Below are 19,819 nucleotides of genomic sequence, written 5' to 3'. Positions count from 1 at the left end.
GAAGTTTTGGGTTGTTTCCAGTTTGGAGTTTTTAAGAATAAAGCTTCTATAAACCCTTGGATACAATCTTTCTGTAGACATTATTCAATATTATATTACTCTTGGGAAAATACCTAGGAGTGGATTTTTTGGGACTTACTGTAAGTATATGTGTAACTTTTGAAGAAATGTCACATTTCCAAAGTGGCTGAATTATCATGCATCATCATCCTGCATTATTAACAAAAAAACAAGTGGTCCAGTTGTACCATATCCTTGCCAACACTTGGTATTGTCAGCCTTTCTAATTTTAGTCAGTCTACAGTGTGTGTGGAGGTATCTCATAATGCAGTTGTATGTCTAAATCTCTAGTCCATTTTTTAAAAATTAGATTGTTTTCTTAAGTTTAAGACTTTATATATGCTGGGCACAAGACCACATATACATATGGTAAATGTGTGTATCGCTCTCTTAGTGTGTATGTATATCAAATATTTCACAAATATTCCCACACAGTGTATGGCTTGCTTATCCATTTTCTTAATGGTGTCTTCGAAGAGAAAATGCTTTCCATTTTGAATGTGGTCCAATTTATCAAATTTTCTGGTATGTGCTTTTCATATTCTAGCTAAAAATCTAGGCTGGGTGTGGTGGCTCAAGCCTGTAATCCCAGCACTTTGGGAGGCCGAGATGGGCGGATCACGAGGTCAGGAGATCGAGACCATCCTGGCTAACATGGTGAAACCCCATCTCTACTAAAAAATACAAAAAACTAGCCAGGCGAGGTGGCGGGCGCCTGTAGTCCTAGCTACTCGGGAGGCTGAGGCAGGAGAATGGCATAAACCCAGGAGGCGGAGCTTGCAGTGAGCTGAGATCCTGCCACTGCACTCCAGCCCGGGCGACAGAGCGAGACTCTGTCTCAAAAAAATAAAAATAAAAATAAAAATAAAAATAAAAAAATAAAGAATCTTTCCTAATCCAAACTTTTGGAAATGTTTCTTATATGTTTCCTTCCACAAGTTTTTAAATTTTTGCTCTTAACCTTAGGTCTATCATCCCTATCAGTTAATTGTTGTATATTGTGTGAAGCAATATTTAGAGTTTACTTTTTGCAGAGAGATGTACAATTTTTCCAGTACTACTTGTTGAAGACTATCATTTCCTCATTGATTTACCATAGCCTCTTCATTAAAAGTTAATTGACAATATATATGTATATGTGGGCCTATTTCTGATCTCTGCTTTCTGTTCATTGCCTTATAGTTTTCCTCATGCAGTTACATCATTGTTTTGAGTTCTTGTAGTGTAGGTCTTCCAGCATTTCCCTGCATAACAAACTAAAAAGAAAAGGCAGCGGTGGAGCTTAGAAGCATACCTCGTTATCATGATGAAAGTTGCGAACCCCTTCCTTCACTTAACCCATTCCCTGCCTTTTATTTTTCCTCAACCCTATCACTATGTAACCAATTCTACTACATGTCTATATCTTATTATTATCTGATTCTCCTAATAAAATGTAAACTCAGTGTGGGCCAGGATTTATTTCTGTTTTACTTTCTGGGGTAACCCTAGTAACTAAAACAATTTCTGGCACATAATAAGCACTTAATAAATATCGAGTAAATTATTAATGAACTGGACCTCTGCTTTCATCTTTAAATAAGTAATGCTGTGTGCTGAAGCCAGAGAATTGAGTGGCACAAAAAATCAAACATACAAATGAGAATGACAATCATTAATCACCTCTGAGAGCTGCCATGAGCACTCTGCTCAGCTGTTCCTGGCGTCAGGGTCTTGCTTCATTGATTTTAGTTAACAGGGTTTAGAGCCTCTCTAAGGCATACCTAGATGTATTTTCAGGGTAGGATGGGTCAAATATTGTTACCCCGACTTTTTACAGTGGGGATTAGAGGAATCCATTCATTTTGGTGCTTTAGCACACAACATCACTGTGGATGACAGCATGAGTCTGGCAGGGCCCTTCATTGTGAATAAGAACACTGTCTCACTCATGGAACATGTGTGATTAGACTTGCCCCTGGGTCATATGAAGGAATTGGGAGAGCAAAAGATAAAGAATAATTCCACCTAAAGCTAGAGATTTCCTCCCAGCCCCTCTTTAGTCAATCATAAAAAAGATTCAAGAAAATACAAATTTAAAGTGTTGATTAAATCAAAAACTAAATTAAATAATATTTGGAAACCTTAATGCACTCTTGTTGTTGTTGTGCTGGTAACAGAGAGATATTACCATTGCTGTCCGCTGCAGATGGCATAAGCTTTGTCTCCCAAATGTAACCAAGGTGGCTTACCTTGTTTTGATATAAAGAGAAGACAGGAGAACATAATCCAAGAAAAATACTGCCTAATTAAAACATTACTCACCCCACATTTAATCTCCAACTCTTCCTCTGTACATAAGATAGGGATTTTTATCTACCTTCAGTATGAGAAATAGATGAATTGCCTATTTAATGTTTAGAAAGATTAGAATATACTTAAAGATAAATAAAATACAATAACGTACCATTTGAGGCCAAATGGAAACACTCTTTTAAATCAGGATTCTAACTTTACAAATTCTTATTCCCAGTGTTAACTCAATCACATTGCACAACTTTACTTATAAAGCAATCCACTCAAAGACTTAAAATAATAAAAACTATCTCCCTGTTGAGACAAATCAACCAAAAAACAACTGAAATTTTACCTGAAGATAAAATATAAATATTCAATCTTAAAAAATTATTTAATTAGTGGCCCTAGAATGCAAAACTCACTTGAAAGTTATTAATAACTTTCAAAACTCAATAAACCATTTTCATCAGAGTCTAATTATTGCTTATAAAAATGCACAACAGGGACCCTCTCAGCTCTCATGAGCCAAAGATCAATAACAACATTAAAGCCCAGTCTACATATTAAAACCAATTCTCTTTGTTAATAACTTAGAGTGGTTACATGCAGCATTTTCTCCTAATATCTCTGTGCACTCCTGAATAATCATTACATACCTAGATTACAGGATTGAAAAGTGGTTTTTTAAAAATATTTCATTTCTCCAGATAGGAAACTGACAACAGACTTTAAAATCAGAAACGTATCCCCAAATGCATTTTTTAATGTAAAAAGCAGGCAATGTGGTTATACCTTAGCTGGTTCCTTTGCAAATAGATTAGAATATTTTGCCAATATGATTTTGACATTATATCACATAAAACATCCAGTCATGTGCATGACAATGAAAAGACAAATTTTTCACGGAACAAAGGATATTTAAGGATCCATAACAACACGTTTCCTCCCCAAGTAAACTCTTAGGAGGATAAGTCATATTCGATAGTGAAACAAGTGAAGATCACACTTGGTTTATGTAAATTTTAGTTTACAGAGAAAATGTTGAGTTCAAGAGAGTTTTCAACAATTAGCAGTGTCTTCCTATATGTTAATCAGATTCATATGAAAATATTAAAACTAAATATTAAAAATAATGTCATGCTATCTGTTTCTAATTAAAATAAATGTTCTTAATTCCTCCTTGGAGAAAGTAGGACATTATCATGCAATCACACACATTTATGATTTCTAAAGGTCAGAGTGGTAGATCTGAGACTAGATGAACAGAGAGATACTGGAAGCAATTTTACCCAAGATTTATATATTCAGACTCAGAAACCTCTGGAATCTCAGAGGGACACAAGGAATCCTCTACTGCAGCCCCTCCTGTGACAATGAGGTTGCTGTATCCTAATGAAGAGGCTGAACTCAGCCAGTACCATGACTCCGCACAACTGCTTGGTGCGTTAGACACCAGACAGCCAAAACCCAGAGAGGAAACAGAGCATCATGAGACATGCATGGAGCCATGGGATACTCATGGAGCCATGGACACACATGGAACTGTGGGACACGCGTGGAGCCATGGGGCAAGAAAGGATATGTGGACATGCGTGGAACCATGGGATATGTGTGGAACCATGGGACACACATGGAGCCATGGGACATACATACATGGAGTTGTGAACATGCCTGGAACCGTGGACACACATGGAGGGATGGGGATATGCAGGGATACATGGACACACATAAAGACATGGATATACCTGGAGCTGTGGGATCTGCATGGAATCACAGACAAGCATGGAGCCATGAGACATGCATGTAGCTGTGAGAGACCCATGGGACCACGGCACATGCATGGAGCCATGAGACACACATGCGTGGAGTCATGTCACACACATGGAGCTGTGGACACACATGGAGCCTAGCACAGAAACATCTCCTTCACTCATCCAGCATTCCCTCATTTTCTGAGAGGTTACAGTTTGTTGTGCTTGACACTGCCCATGTTACGCCTTCTCCAGCCACAGAAGAAGCAGATGGCAGGTTGAACAATGCCAGTGGCCCACAGGACAGCACAGGGGTCAAGGGAAGAGTGACAGGAGGCCGGAAAACAGGTAAGAAAGGCAGTTATGATGACAACATGTAATGTACACATGGCCACATTCGAGAAGGGCAGAAAGAGCTTCCTTAGACTGGGAGAGGGGCTGGGGGCACAGTGAGTGAATGTGAAAAAGAGCCAACTCAGAGTTACAAAACATATCACATATTCTTCCTGTCAACATTTAACAAAGCAATGCGTGCAACACACACATAAATATAACGTCATATAATGATACGTTTTGAAAGGAAAATATAGGATCCATGAAAAAATAATCATTCATACTGTGATATGGGAATAAAACCCAAGTTTAAAATCCTAATTGGTCACTTTCAGTCACTGCTTTTTCAATCACCTAAGACTATATATGGGGATAAAGGCAGCTGTTAAAACCCAAGATCCTTAGGGAAGCAGCAGAAAACCAAGTGCAACCCCCAGCCCAGTCCCGGTGATGACCCAAGCTGGAGCAGTCATCTCAATTCCCTCCATGCCTTTCCCAAGGCACTGGAGCTAAATGTTGCAAATCCTCTATCATGAGTCCATGCAGCTCTTCCATGAGTTTCAGAACAATTCTCAGGCCAATCAATAAACCCATAAGTAGGAGGACACTCTACAAGAACATCAAGGAGTTAAAGATAAAGATCGCTGGGACCTGGGAATGGAAATCAATAGGGCCCTGCCTGATTCTGCAGGCAGGAGTAATCTTAGGCATTAATGCTAAATGCTGCCAGCTAAGAGCCTGAAGAAAGGCCTCCAAATCAGTCATATGAAGGACCCAAGCAAAGTACAGCATGACTCACATCACTGGTGGTCTTTCTTTGTGAATAATGTGAAATCGCTTCCCACAGACCAATTCCTATAACAGGAGCTTGCTCTCTAAATAGCCAGCATACTGAGTAAACTTTAATCAATAAACAAACAAAAGCAGAATATGGCACATCGCCTTAAGTAGACATTAAACATTTAAAACTAATTTCAGAGATGGTTTTGAGAATCAGTAAGCATGCTGAGAAACACGCTGTCTTGAAGGGTCACAATTTTTTTCCCTCTTTATTGGAATAGACGTTTGAGCAAATGACAAGGACATATTTCTGAACGGTGCGTCTGTAATGGGTCAGGGTGTTTTAGCAGCCACTGCACAATCAGGGATAAATACTCCAGAAAATACAGTCAAGCAAGCATGGAGCCATGAGACATGCATGTAGCTGTGAGAGACCCATGGGACCACGGCACATGCATGGAGCCATGAGACACACATGCGTGGAGTCATGTCACACACATGGAGTTTACAACTTGCAAACACAGCAAGTTGTAAAAGTGTGTTATGCAATGAACTCCACTAGACAGGAGGAGCCTGCAGTGGCAAATACTTCACAGACGCTGGAAAAAAAAAGATTATACCAGCATCTTCTGCCTAGCCAGGTAAATCAGATCAAGACTGTGACAGAACATGCTAAGTTCCATGAAGACATTCTGTTAGCATCCAGTTCTTCATCAGTAGCCTCCAGTGCATAATATTAAATCATGGTATTTTAAACATGCATGGAAATCAGAATTTTAAGTCAAGATTATCTGGTTCTTCCTTTATTTCCCCCGGTCAGTATCTCATCCTGCTTTCTCGAAGTTTCTTGGAATGGTACCTTACAAAAAAGTGTTCACGGGGAGTTGCGGAGGCCACTTGTTCAGCTGTAACATGAGCCATTTCAAGGCCTGAGTGGGCCCATAACATCACACGACATTTTGTGTGTGTGTGTGTGAAAAATAGTTTTATTCTCTCCTCAGAGAAGCACTTCCTTTCTAAGGCCCTGTTCTCTTGGCCTGGGACCTACCTACTCCTCTTCAGCCAAGACAGAGATCCTCAGGAACTCCTTCCTCTCCTGCATCCACCCCCACCCACCAGCTTTCCTGCATCCTGGGTGCTTTGGCCTCCTGCCCTCCAGGCTCACTGGAGGTGGAGTTGGCTTCCTATAACTTAACTGGGCACCTGTTCCCAGTTGCTATCCCCTCCTACAGCACCGGGGTCTCTGCTTAAACAATCATCTCCCCCTTCCTCTCTCTTTAGCCTCTTCCTTCACCTTGTTCCTTCCCATCACCATTTGAGGATGGTTAAGTCATGCTCTTTTAAAAGTTGTGCCCTATGTCCCTGCATGGCTGACATGAGTTCTTCTCTCCTTATATCTATCATATCATCCCTAACCTTCGATGTATCCCCACACACATCACCATCCGGTTTCTTCCTCCAACCCTGCGGTGAAACTGCTCTGATAAATGCTGCCTTTTATGTGTCCTCCCAGAAGATATACTGAAGTCCTAACCACAGGTACCTCTGAATGTGACCATATTTGGAAACAGCACCTTTGCAGATGAATTGTTTAAGATGAGGTCATACTGGATTAGGGTTTGCCCTAAGTTCAACATGACTTATGTCCTTATAAAAAGAGAAGACAAAAAGACAGGGACACAGAGGGAGGATACCATGAGACTACAGACTAAGAGACTGGAGTGATGCATCCACAAGCCAAGGAATGCCAAACATTGCTGACAACCATGAGAAGCTAGGAGGAAGCAGAGAATGGTTCTTCTCTAGAGCCTTCAGAGAGAGCACAGACCTTCAAACACCGTAATTTTGGACTCTGGCCTTCAGAAATGTGAGAAGAGACAATTAGGTTGTTTTAAACCATCTAGTGTGTAGTAATTTGTTACAGCAGCCCTAAGCAGCTAATACAGTGCTGCTGACAGAATTTCTCAGAGTGACCAATTGTCCTGGCTTTTCCAGAACAGAAGCAACCAGGAAAGTCCCGGGAAAACCAGGACAAGTGTGTCACTCTTCCTTCTGGCACACACCTGCCTTGAACACTCTGCAGTATCTCACGCTCTGCTGGACACCGCCCTCTTGAAAATATCCCCTTTCTTGGTTCTCAGGAAGGCTTGCTCTCAACTAGATAATTCCATCTGGTGGCTCACAGGAACTCAGCCTTTTCCATCTAAAATCACCACACCCCTCATATCTGCTTTCTCTTCTTGATTCTATATGGAATCAACAGCCAAGAATGTGGGGATTGCAGTCAGGGCTTTCTCCTTGCTCCTGCTCTGCATCTACTGAATCCTCAACCACACTCCTTTCCAATTTCCAGAATCCACCTCTTCTCTACATTTCTGCCTCCCTTCCCTTAATGCAGTTCCTCCTCCCGTTGGTCTCAGTAGCAGCCTCAGAATGGGCTGTTCCTGACAGCACGTTGTCATCCTCCAGATAGAGGATAAACTTGTTTAGATGCCTTCCAATGCCAGGCACCTCTGAATCCCCACTTGCCATGTGAGCCTCATGCCCTCTACCTCCTCCTCCATATCTTAAAATAAGATGTCCTGACTTCCTGTAGGTGAGGCTTGCCAGGACCTGCAGCGTTTCCTCTCACACTTCAGGGCTTATCACTTGCTCTTTTCCTCTCCATGGAAACTTCTCCTTTCACAAATTTTGTAAACACCTTCTAACAATCACTTGGGATGCAACTCTGGCATGGCTTCATCCTAGAAACCTTCCTCAACCACCATCCTACAGCCCAGGATGTGGGCTTAGAGCCCCCTCTCCTAGGCTGTGCAGCACACAACATAAGCAGGCACCTGTTAGGACCCTTCACAGAATGTTATGCAATGGCCCTTTTGGTTCCCATTGCTAGAAATAGTCTAAACCCTTTTAATAGGAACTGAGCATCTTCTTGATCTCCTCAATATCTAGCAAAGACCTTGTACACAACAGGCTTCTCCTAAATGTTCATTGAATGTTCACTCCGAATTAAAAACATGCAAATAAAAATACACTGAGATGCCATTTATGCATTGAGTTTTGTCCAAATCCCAAAGCCTGATGGTGTACTCTGCAGGAAAGGCGGCAGAGAAACGGGTATTCATATCCAGGGCAACTACAATGCACAGTGGCGCAACCTCTATGAAAGAGAATTGGGTAACATTTCCAAAACCACATACGCATTCACCCTTTGGCTCAGAAATCCCAATTCTAATAATCTCATTCAACGGTACACTTGCAAAAATATTAAATAATGTTTACAGGAGGCACTACTCACTGAAACACTATCCATGGTCACAAATGACAGAAAATAACCTAAGCATCTCTCAATAAGAAGTTTTTGATTAGGTTAGGGCTCATCACATAGGGGAAGCTATGTAGCTACAAAAAAAAAAAAAAAGAATGACATAAATCTCTACTAGAGAGTAGGCTCCAGCATATACCATTAGGTTAAAATAATGCTACACAGAGACAAGTCTATATAATAGCCACCTTTCATCTAAGAAAAGATAATATAAATATATATTTGTATGTGTGTGTGTGTGTTGCTTTGCTTCTATTACAAAAGTAGCCTAACCCATAAAATATAGGTAAATAGCTAAATGCATAAAGAGCTCTAGAATAGGATCAAGAAAAGAGGAAGTGAAGTCAGATTCCTTTGAACACCTTTTGCTTCAATAATTTGACTTTGAAACACTGCATAAAAACTTAATGTCAATTTTAAGAATTTCTAAAAATCAATAGAAAAATTAAACAAATGATAGTGACTGGGTCTTGGGTTGGTGCCATAACCACACAGAAAGAAATTATTTCTACTGATTTTAAAGCAGTAATTTTGCTAGAATTTTCCAGTGAAATATTTACTGTGAGGACCAAAAAAAAAAAAAAAAAAAAAAAAAAAAAAAAAAAAAAAAAAAACAGAGAGAAAAAAGTCATTTTAAAGATTTTTCAATAATCAAAAACAACTAGGGTTGCATGGAGCTGTTATTCTAAAATGACTGAGTGTGTACTAAAGGAAAAAGGCAAATAAATAATTAGGTTGGTCTGCAGAGACTTGAGATTTTGTGCAAGGAAGAAATAAACACTGAGATGGGAAAGGTTAACAAAGACCCTAGAGTCCTGGAGATGAATTGTAAGTACCAGGAGAAGTTCATGGTATATTTTTAAAATGCTTTTCTTAGCACTGTCCACTGAGAAGACCTGTGGGCACGTTTGGTGCTCAAAGCATCCAGAAATGAGCGATTCCCAGATCTACGGAAAGAAATAGGTAAAAGGAATAGGAACATCTTGACACCCAGAGAGCAAAGAAGCTCTCAAAGATGACTTGGATGGAGTCAGAAGAATCCAGAAGCCACTCTCAAGAGGTTACTCTGGGCTTAAAATGCTACCATTTCACCGTGTACAAGGATGTAAGCTACATGGATTAAAATCCATCAAATATGTAAAAATTAGTGTATTAATAATAATTCTAATAATCAAAATAAGAAAAAGGCAAACATAACATCTTATCCATCCCCTTTGGATGACAAATGAATGACCTCTGGGATATTAAAGAACCAACATATTTGTATATTTTTAAAAAATAAAAGTATAAATGGGTGGCGGGCGGGGACCATTTATTTTGACTTTCCTGCATAAAGTGTACCTTCAGGATATTCAAATAGCTGAGGAAGGAAATACAGTTTATATAGAAGTGTTCTAACCACTAAACAAGCAAAATAATAAAATGAGAAAATCCCAGTTGTGTACTCATCGGTGAATCAGTAGATTGAGGCACTGATCATCAATGACTGATCATTTCCCAGCTGGATATGCTCTGCCTCCTGAAGGAAGTACACAGCACTACCCATGATATAGTCAAGACAAAAACATCCAAACCTGGATCTCAGCAGGTGTCTTGAGATTACTAGGAATTTACAGACCTCTTTGGAAAAAGGAATATTTGAACCACACAATCAGAATGCGATGAGCAAACTCCAGACTGTGGGAAACTGTCCAGGACAAAGAACTTGGTTTCTGTAATTTGCAAAGGGTATGAAATAAAAGTAAAATATTAAAAGAGACTCAAGAAATATACCAACCAATGGCAGTGGGTGGAATTCACTTAAATTCTGATTTGACTTAAGTGGCCAAAAGATGCCTAAGTACTTATGAACCCATGAAAGATCTCGCAATGCCCACTGGGTGCTTGATGATGTCATGAAATCATTTATTGTTTGTTTGTTTGTTTGTTGTGATAATGGTACTGAATTTCTTATCTTTGAGTATTATAAACTGAAATCTAATGGATAAAATTATTTGATTTTTTTTAAATTTCCTCCAAAATAATTTAGTGGATGTGAGATGAAGCATGAGTGGAAATTGAGATGAAAAAGGATGGGGATGGGCCATGAATGCGACAAAGTCTATTTTCTTTTCCACTCTGAATGCTTGAGTGCCCGGATGTGAAGGACCTTAAATAAATTTCAATGAATAAAAGAATAAATGAGTGGATATACAGATTAATTATGTAATCCCACCAATCCATAGAGATACGTGGGGCATTAAATCAATTCTGCTGCCATGCAATGCTAGATAGAAACAAAGGGGTAAGTTTGTGGCTAGACTAACGCATTGCAGGAAAATGTCATAGTGAAAAATTTTAGGCTTTCCTTAGTTTTGTTGTTATTGTTATGGTCACATTTTTATCCTTTGGTTCAAACACTTAGGAGGCCTGCAGTACCTGTTAAATAAAGGTGAACAGAAACAATGAGATTTTTTACCTTGGTAATCCCTGTCTTAGATCCCTCTTGAGGTAGTGATCAGTTTCTGGATATGAAATTCTAATGATAGAGGTTTTTGTATTTTTACCTTTATTTTAAACTATGTCTAAAACCAGAATCACTGGATTATACAGCATTTGTGTTGCTCTATTATCTTCTATCACTAAATACAGAATGTGCCTTTAGATGACGGCTTTGCATTCAGTGCTTGCTGGTCCCTTACCTTTATAGGAGATGACTGGGTGCTCAGCTCTCTGGCACTGAGTCGTACCCTGCGCCTCTGGGCGGGCGAGTCTCCATAGCCCCAGGCTTGAGAACAGCCATGCTATAACACAGGTTCCCTTCATGGTGGGCAAGGGGCCTCTGACTCTGGGCTCGTGTCTTCTAAACAGAAGCTCTTCTTCCCCTCATGTGTGGAAAGTGCCTAAAACACACAAAAGAGAAGAATCAGACGACCATGAGTTCATTTTCCGGTGGGTGGCCTTCTGGTAAAACTCCCTCACTAACATTAAGGTTACACTTTGTTGAGCTAGAGGAGAGCTTGGAGGGCTCAGACCAGCATATTTTGTCTACGTCATATCCCAGGCTGTATGAATACATGCGTGAGTGTGTGTATCTCAATACAGACCTCTCATTCTCCCCATAATTGCATGATATAGCCCATTTGTTTTAAACGAGAAATGCTCAAGCTTAAGCAGTACTGTCATCACACTCACTCCTAAGGAATGTAGATTAATAGATGGGATTGGCTGGATTTCCCTTGGCCACCTGTCCTAACCCTTTGCGCAAACACAGGTCTATATGTGGAAACCCTACAAATACCTGCCCATCCCTTTTTAACATTTAAAAGACTTATTTTTAAGAAGGCCATGGCCGTTGTCTTTTACCAATAAACTGATGAATATTATGCTACGCAACTTTAAAAAATCATCACGATTTGCTAAATTCTGTATTTTGTGACGCAGGATAACCTTTTAAAATTGTAGATAATCTGCCTGCAAAGTATCTGGCTAGAGATCAAGTGTGAATCAAATAAAATCTATATCGAGCACCTACTGGGTGAAATAAAAGTACTATGCCGGGAAACTTTAAAGATTATGAACAATTTAAATGATTAACAAGCATTAAAGTAATATAAGCCTGTAAAAATAACTATGATCCAAGCTGTTAGCAAATCTTAAAAAGAACGGGAGTGCTGTGGGAGTCAAGGGAGAGTGCGACTGCTACAGAGAGGGATCTATGACGGGTCCATGGAGGGGCTCAAATCTGAGTGTAATGCTGGAGGATAAGGAGGATTTCAACAGATGGAGGTTTCTAGAATGACATTCCATCCCCAGGGAAGAGAATGAAAAGGCACATTGGAGGGGCAAGAGGAAGAGGTATGCAACATGTTTTAGGAATGGTGTACCATACTCGATCCAGGAAATTTAAAGGGAATCATTGGGAAGAGCTTACAGAGTAGGTTAAGATTTGGAAGGCAAACTACACTAAGGTGTGAGGTCTTTATTTTCAGGCGACAAGCTACCGTAGTATACTAATGTTAGAAGATCTTATTAATATTAATAAGGCCATTATCACAATAATGTACCTAGGAAATTAGGCAGATGAAAGCATAGAAATGGAGAAGTCAATTTGAAGCCACTACAGTTGTTAAAAAGAGAAATAAATGAAGCAGCGACTTTGGTGGTGTCAATGGGAATAAAAAGGCAAACACAGTACACGACGACTGTGGGTAAAGGAAACTACGGCAAATTAAAGACGGCCACAGATTCTGGCATTCCTCGCATTGAGAGGTGGAGCTATGTTCTCCACCTAGAATCTGGGTTGGTTCGGTGACTGCTCTGCTCATTTGAATACAACAGAAGTCATCTTGTGCTAGTTTCCAAGCCCAGGCCCTAAAAGCCTGGCAATGGCTACATCCTGCAGCTTAGAACACATTCTTTAAGACACTGAGACACTAGGTCAAAAGTCCAACTACACTGAGATGGCCATGCTAGAGAGAACACGTTTAGGTGCTCCAGTTTTTGGATCACACATGAGCCCAACTCTCCAGCCATGAGTGAAGTTGAAACCCACTGAGTAATTTCAGTAGATATTATGAGAGCAAAAGAATCTCTCAGTTGAGCACTGCCCAAATTCCTGACCCCACAAATGTAAAATATAATAAAAGAGTGGTTGTTATAATCTGCTAAATTTTGGGAAGACAGAGCAAAGAGACACTGATGAACTTAAGGCAGATAATGTAAGTGACTTCAAGGATTGTGATGCCATTCATTTTAATAGGATAATCAACAGAGGGATTTTGTTTAGATGAGATTAGAATCGTGTGTGTGTGTGTGTGTGTGTGTGTGTGTGTGCGCGCGCACATTAAGTTTAAGACACCTGGCCGGGCATGGTGGCTCATGCCTGTAATCCCAGCACTTTGGGAGGCTGAGGCAGGTGAATCACCTGAGGTCAGGAGTTTGAGACCAGCCTGGGAAATATAATGAGATTTTGTCTATACAAAAAATAAAAATAAAAATTGGTCAGGCGTAGTAGTGTGTGTCTGTAGTCTTAGCTACTTGAGTGGCTGAAGCAGAAGGATTGCATTAGCCCAGAAGCTCAAGGCTGCAGTGAGCTGAGAAGGTGCCACTGGACTCCTGCCTAGGCAACAGAGCAAGACTTTGTCTCTAAATATAAAAATAGTAATTAATAAATACATACATAAAAGAGAGAGGAATTAAAGAAAATCCAGAGAAAACTGAGGTGGGACGCTATTAGGGTCCCAGTAAAGAAAGTGAAAGAAAGGAAAGAGGCCTTCTTTAAAAAGGAGTGCTTACCACCTGAATAAATGGTGAGATTTCAAGACAAAGAAAACATAGATTTGAGAGTGTATCAAATTTCACATTCTGTATTTTTTGAGTCAACCAAATGGGGAAGAAGGATAAGACATGATAATTTAAATTTTGAAATTGAAGAGTAGAAAAATTATGGGTTAATTTCATAGAGGTTGGTTCAATATAAATAAACCTGACCAGAAACCTGAAGGTCCAGCTGAGTTTAGAGTCTCTCATTCCCTCAATATTTACTGAGTGACAACTGCATACCCAGCATGTAAGAATTTGCAAAGGAACCAAGCAGCACGAGGTAAGGCCTACTGCATCCACAAGCAGCAACCATGGAGCTAATATAAAGAAGCCAAGTACAGACTCACCAGGACCAAGAACTTCAGAGCAGGCAGGAGGTTGGGGTCCTTAAGAATGGAAGGAATTGTACAACATTCCCATTGACCAAAACATTCAGGTTGGGCAGAGAAATAGGTAATGGGACTGCAAATCAACACAAGGGAAGAGTATAAATTCTGTAGGAACAAGAGATGCTGAGCATGAAGGTGGAGGATGGGCTAGGGAGGAAAACGGAGAGCCAGAGGCTCATCTATCCACCAGCCCACAATCCCTGCCCAAGCACAGAGCACGGTAATGGACAATGGATGAGCAAATGTTCATTGACCCTGGGTTATAACATTAAAAGTATGAGATTCACTTTTGAAAAGGAGTTACAGTGTGCAACACTGGAGTATGCTTTAGAACTCCAGTCTAAAGGTAACCAGATGAAGTAGCCTATCTTTTCTGAGCCTCCTGACCTAAGACTTAAGATATGAAATTTTATCAAATTATGTATTTTAAAATAAACACTTGTTAGAGGTGCTTTAGATGTGATTTCATCCTGTTAAAAGCAAGGAGGTTTGGGGCACCCATACCAGTTCAGGTAAATTATCACAGTCACACATCAAAACAGATCAGCAATGATGAAGATAAAAGGAGAAGGATGATGAAGTGGCAATCAACCCTTAATACATGCTAGCTCTGTAGTAAGCATGATGCCAAGCACTCACACCCATGCCTGGCACCCAACAGCCACCCAGAACCATATCACTGATAAGTCCACTCTCACAGAGCAGCAAGCCATCATGGAAATGGATTGGAGCACTGTCCTGCCATCATCTCCAAGAATGAATGCAAATCAACTAGGGACTAAGAGCACATTCTTTTCTTATACACAGTTTTTCAACGTGCACATCTAAGCCAACATAGATTCCCCTTCTGCTACTGATGAAGGGCATCATCCAGACCTGCTTGTGACTGAAACTGTCCTTTATTTACAATATGCCGCCCACTCTGATCTTAAGACATGTGACGTTAGAAGCCCTAACATCTTTGCCTCCTGAATGAAAGGAAGAGAAAAATAACACAAGCGTCTGAAATGCTCTTTCCTTGGGATTTGGAAAGCGACAATTAGAGGAGGGGAAATGACACATACAGAGAACGAGCAGCTAAAATGGAACACGTAGTTCGAGGGTGATGAGCTGAAATGACATGTTTGTCATGTTAGGAAAGAACATTTAATGAGAACAGGTAATTTTTTGAGGTTTATAATTTTCAGACTGTAACATATTACCTTTTTTCTTAAACTAAAGGTACTGTAAACTGTCATTATGGTAAGGTGACAGGAAAGGGCATTTATAGTCTTCATGTAGAGACGTGGGCTGTTTTGAGCAGCTTACCATGGAAAGCTAACTCCTTGAAGACGCTTTTACTCTAAATAGACTCAGCTTTAAATAGCAGGTACCTCCTTCCTGGACTCAGCAGGTCCATCTTGTACTGAATCATGGAGCTCTTGCCTCTCAGTGGTGTAGGAGGAACACATTTATATCAGGGCTTTTAGTGCTCAAGCTCAGCACTATTGACATTTTAGTCATATAATTCTGTGTTCTGGGCTATTCTATGCCTTTAGCAGCATCCCTGGCCTGTACCTACTAGAGCCAGTAACACCCCCCTCCCATGGCCAACTTTGCACCAACCAAAATTGTCTCCAGACACTGCCAAATTGCCCCAGTTGAGAACCTCTACGATAGATAGATAGATAGATAGATAGATAGATAGATAGATAGATAGATACATACATACATACATAGGCAGGCAGATACATACATACCTACATACATACATACGCATACATGCATAGATAACTTCCCTCTTTGGAAGTTAAATGAGCTGCCGTGACTTGAAAGATTATTCAAAATATGCTTATCTAAAACACCAAATTAAATTTGTGTTGAGTCATTCAGGCAAAATTTCAAAATATATGAAATTCCTGTTAATTTTAACTATGCGCTACATTTGGGAAATACATTATGAAGGAATTTTCAAAGGATCAAAGTTGTTCTAACATCATCCTACCAACTCTAGAAAAATAAAAATATATGACGTGAGTTAATATGAAACAAATGATTTTGTCAATATGAAGATTTATTATCGAAAGCCAGTTTGGGTGACAACATATAAGCATTTTTGGTGCCTCTACTTCAAAACCCCTGAAACCCCTAAAATTCCTTTTATTTTCCTGATGTAGGAGGATATCTCTATAAGCTTGATCTAAATAAGTACAACTCTGTATAGAAGTGTTTGTGCAATAAATAACATTTCTCATTCACTCCCACGCTACAAATGAAACTGAATAGGCTTTGGGGACAGAAAATAACTGCTCCTTTTAGGAAAAAAAAAATTGCTGTCAGATAAAAAAGAAATCAAAGGAATAAAAGCTTCCATGAGGCGTTTTGCTTAGGGAACAGTGTCTAACCAGTTATTAATAAATACAGATCCAACATAAGCTTAATGTACTTTTCAGAGGAGGCTGGGTTTCTTCTGAGCTATAGGCCTATCATAAAGATGGATATAGCCTAATCTGTTGTTACAGTCCAGAGAGCCCACAAACCTCTCCTGGGCCCATCCCCTACTTGATGGCATTAGAGACTTCCTTTGGCAAGAGGACAAAGGAGTCAGGTGAGCGAGCTGACCCAGTGAGGTGGCCTCAGAGATGTCTCAGGAAGTCCTGCCCCATGCATGCCACAGCAGGACCATTCTTAGTACCAAAAGGCTGAAGCTAGTATTAGAGGCGATTGCTGCATATGTGCCTCTTAATTAGGAACAGTTACAGCTTGTTATAATGTAGAAAACATAACATCCAAGATTTGCAGAGTTGGAACGTGCTTTTTTTTTTTTTTTTTTTTTTTTTTTTTTTTTTTTTTTTTTGAGACATAGTCTAGTTCTCTTGCCCAAGTTGGAGTGCAATGGCACGATCTCGGCTCACTGCAACCTCCACCTCCTGGGTTCAAGCAATTCTCCTGCCTCAGCCTCCTGAGTAGCTGGGATTACAGGCGCCCACCACCACACCTGGCTAATTTTTGTGTTTTTAGTAGAGACAGGGTTTCACCATGTTGGTCAGGCTGGTCTTGAACTCCTGACCTCGTGATCCTCCCACCTCAGCCTCCCAAAGTGCTGGGATTACAGGCATAAGCCACCGTGCCCAGCTGGAACATGCTTTTCAAATGTTTGTTTTCGCATTTGTTCTTTCCATTTCTTACCCCTGTTTTAGGGGATCAGATGAACTGCTCACACAGAAACTGGAGTCCCCTCCCAGACTGAATGCAGCAGAACTACTAAAGAATCATTCCAGCAAACCAACCAACCCCGAAGCCAGGCCCTACACATCCTGTCAGAGCCAAAGATGGGGTCCAGTGCATGACTGTCAGCTACTGCCCAGTAAATACTGCTGCCTATTCAAGAACCCAGGATTCAGCTTCTGCCTTTCAAAGAAAATCATGCTTTTCCAGGAATCGCTGAGAATTAGTTTCTTCTTAATCTGTCTCCACCACTCACACTGCAAGACCTTCCCTGTGGTCCCTCTCGCCTCACCAGGGTCCTCAGAGGCAGCCTTGCACACTCAGTAGCCACATCTGCACCCTTGCTGATGCCATGAGCCCCTCATCTGCCTAGTCCTCCCACTGCTCCAGGTACAGACTGTCTTCCATGGTCACACCATGGTGGCTGACGCCAGCTGCAGTGGCAGCTCCTCTCCAGAAACCCAGATGGGACAGTAGAGTGCCTGCCACACCACTGCTTCCATGTGAAAGGTTGCCTTGGATAGACCCAGACCTTTTGTGTTTCTAAGTCTTAAGTTTTGCTTCTCTCTTTCATTGTAAACAATCTACACATAGTTCCAATGCCAAGTGTATGTGCTCCAACATGCTGAATTGGCTGCCTGAATGAATCCGAGAAAACAGAACTAGTGTCCCACGGGCCATTTATAATCCACCCATCCCCTGCCACTGAGTGAGCCCACTGTGAGGTGGCTTAGGCCCTTGGTACATCTAAGACAAGAAATGACTCAAGGACTCCCAGAATTTGGAAGGTGAATGAGGAAAGAGAAATCACCTAGTCTCTCTTCCCTCTTTGTAGCTCAGAGAGATTAAACAGTGCATGTGAGATGAACGGTGCCGTGACAGGCCACATCAAGACAGGTCCTGCTACCTTCTGGCTGTTTATATTCTACAGCCTGAGCTCCCTGCTCAAGCTTCTAAAACCACATACTTGTGGTCACAAGGTCACATGACCTGATCACTCCCAGACTAGGAGCATAGTCTTGTCTCTAGTGAAAATAATTAGGGACGCACCTAAGGCATGAAAACAGGCAGTGTCTCCAGGGTGTCCGTAATCCGTATTAATCCAGCCATACTGAAGGATTTCTTCTGTGGACCAGGTACAGCTCTCTAAGACAGGAGTGAGGATGAAGACGACGGTAGCCCCAGCACTCCCAGATCACAACTCAGAGTCGTCAAACAAAGAAAAACCTCTTTTTATATTTATGAAATAAAAGTAGGAATAGAAGCAAAGTTGTCGGAAACAAAGAAGGAAGAAATCCTCCTGAATGGGGGAATATAGAAACCGTGATCTTTAAAGAGGTTCAAGTTAGAGTGTTCAATGAAGCAGGAATAAACAATCCAGGAGAATCAAAGCCCCGGTGTGTTTAGGACTAGAAGGAATGTATTAAATGAAGCTATGCTCTTTTCTTCCTGTTGTATCAAATATTCTAGGTACAGTGCAGGAAACAATTAAATGAAGAATCAATAAAACAATAAACTTAAGTTAATGCAATGTTCAAGTAAATAGATTCTTCTAATCTTTTTCAAAAACAATAACTGAACATTTTATTATTTGGGAAATATAGTGAAATTATAGGTTTCCTCTTATTACATTGAGCCCATAAGGGGAATCAGGATGTTCCAACAAATATATCACATCTCTTCAATTTTTATAGCGCACTTACAAAGAAACAAGATCTTTTTTATATTATTTGAACCCATGTGTCTTGATTGCCAAGTTTCAGCTGAAAGAAATTTGTCATAAATGAACAAGGGAAACATCTTTAGGAATGTGTTACTGAAACACAGGCCACCCTTAACTCCAGAAACACCACTGACTGCTACCTTCAGGTAATTGAAGAAGTTGGCTTTGTTACCCATAGATTTTCATCACATGTGAACCCAGAGGAGATGGAATTTTATGGCTATATAAAAGGACCTCATGATATAAAATGGAAAAAAGCAAACATTAAACTATTTTATACATTTCAATAATGGTTCGGCTCCAGTGACCTTCTTTTATATCTCTCTTCAAAGGGAATTGTTATTACACATTTGTCTTCTTCCCCTTGTTTAGCTCCAGATCGCCTGGAGGAACGATAAAAATAAATGAAGTCCATTAGATAAAATTATTATTTACACAAAGGCAATATTAATTTTATCTGTCAGCAGGTTTTAAAACTAAGTGAAAGTTCATTCAATCTACTTCTGTGTCAGCTAAACCAACAAAAGCCCTTTCTAAGAAAAAAAGAAAAAAGTACTTAAATAATGGGCTTTCGAGGCAATGTAACTACCTGGGCAATTTCGAAAGAATTTACCTAGAGACGTTTCCTCAGGGCAGGAAATTCATGTGGACACACTAAAATATTCCAGTT

General features: G+C 40.3%; 1 protein-coding gene across 6 annotated transcripts in view; it reads right to left on the bottom strand.

Moving 5' to 3' along the window:
- Positions 1 to 19,819, bottom strand: part of LOC105489489 (semaphorin 5A) — a 512,498-nt gene that overhangs the window by 330,221 nt on the left and 162,458 nt on the right. For all 6 annotated transcript variants that reach the window (XM_011754315.3, XM_011754312.3, XM_011754314.2 and 3 more), the window contains exon 3: positions 11,208 to 11,408. In XM_011754315.3, coding sequence (XP_011752617.2) covers positions 11,208 to 11,331 — 124 coding nt within the window. In that variant the 5' untranslated portion in view covers positions 11,332 to 11,408. The remainder of the gene's footprint in view (positions 1 to 11,207; positions 11,409 to 19,819) is intronic.

This window comes from Macaca nemestrina, chromosome 6 (assembly GCF_043159975.1).
Source record: "Macaca nemestrina isolate mMacNem1 chromosome 6, mMacNem.hap1, whole genome shotgun sequence".
NCBI lineage: Eukaryota > Metazoa > Chordata > Mammalia > Primates > Cercopithecidae > Macaca > Macaca nemestrina.
Note: the sequence above shows the minus strand (reverse complement) of the source record. Positions and strands in the feature narration are given on the sequence as shown.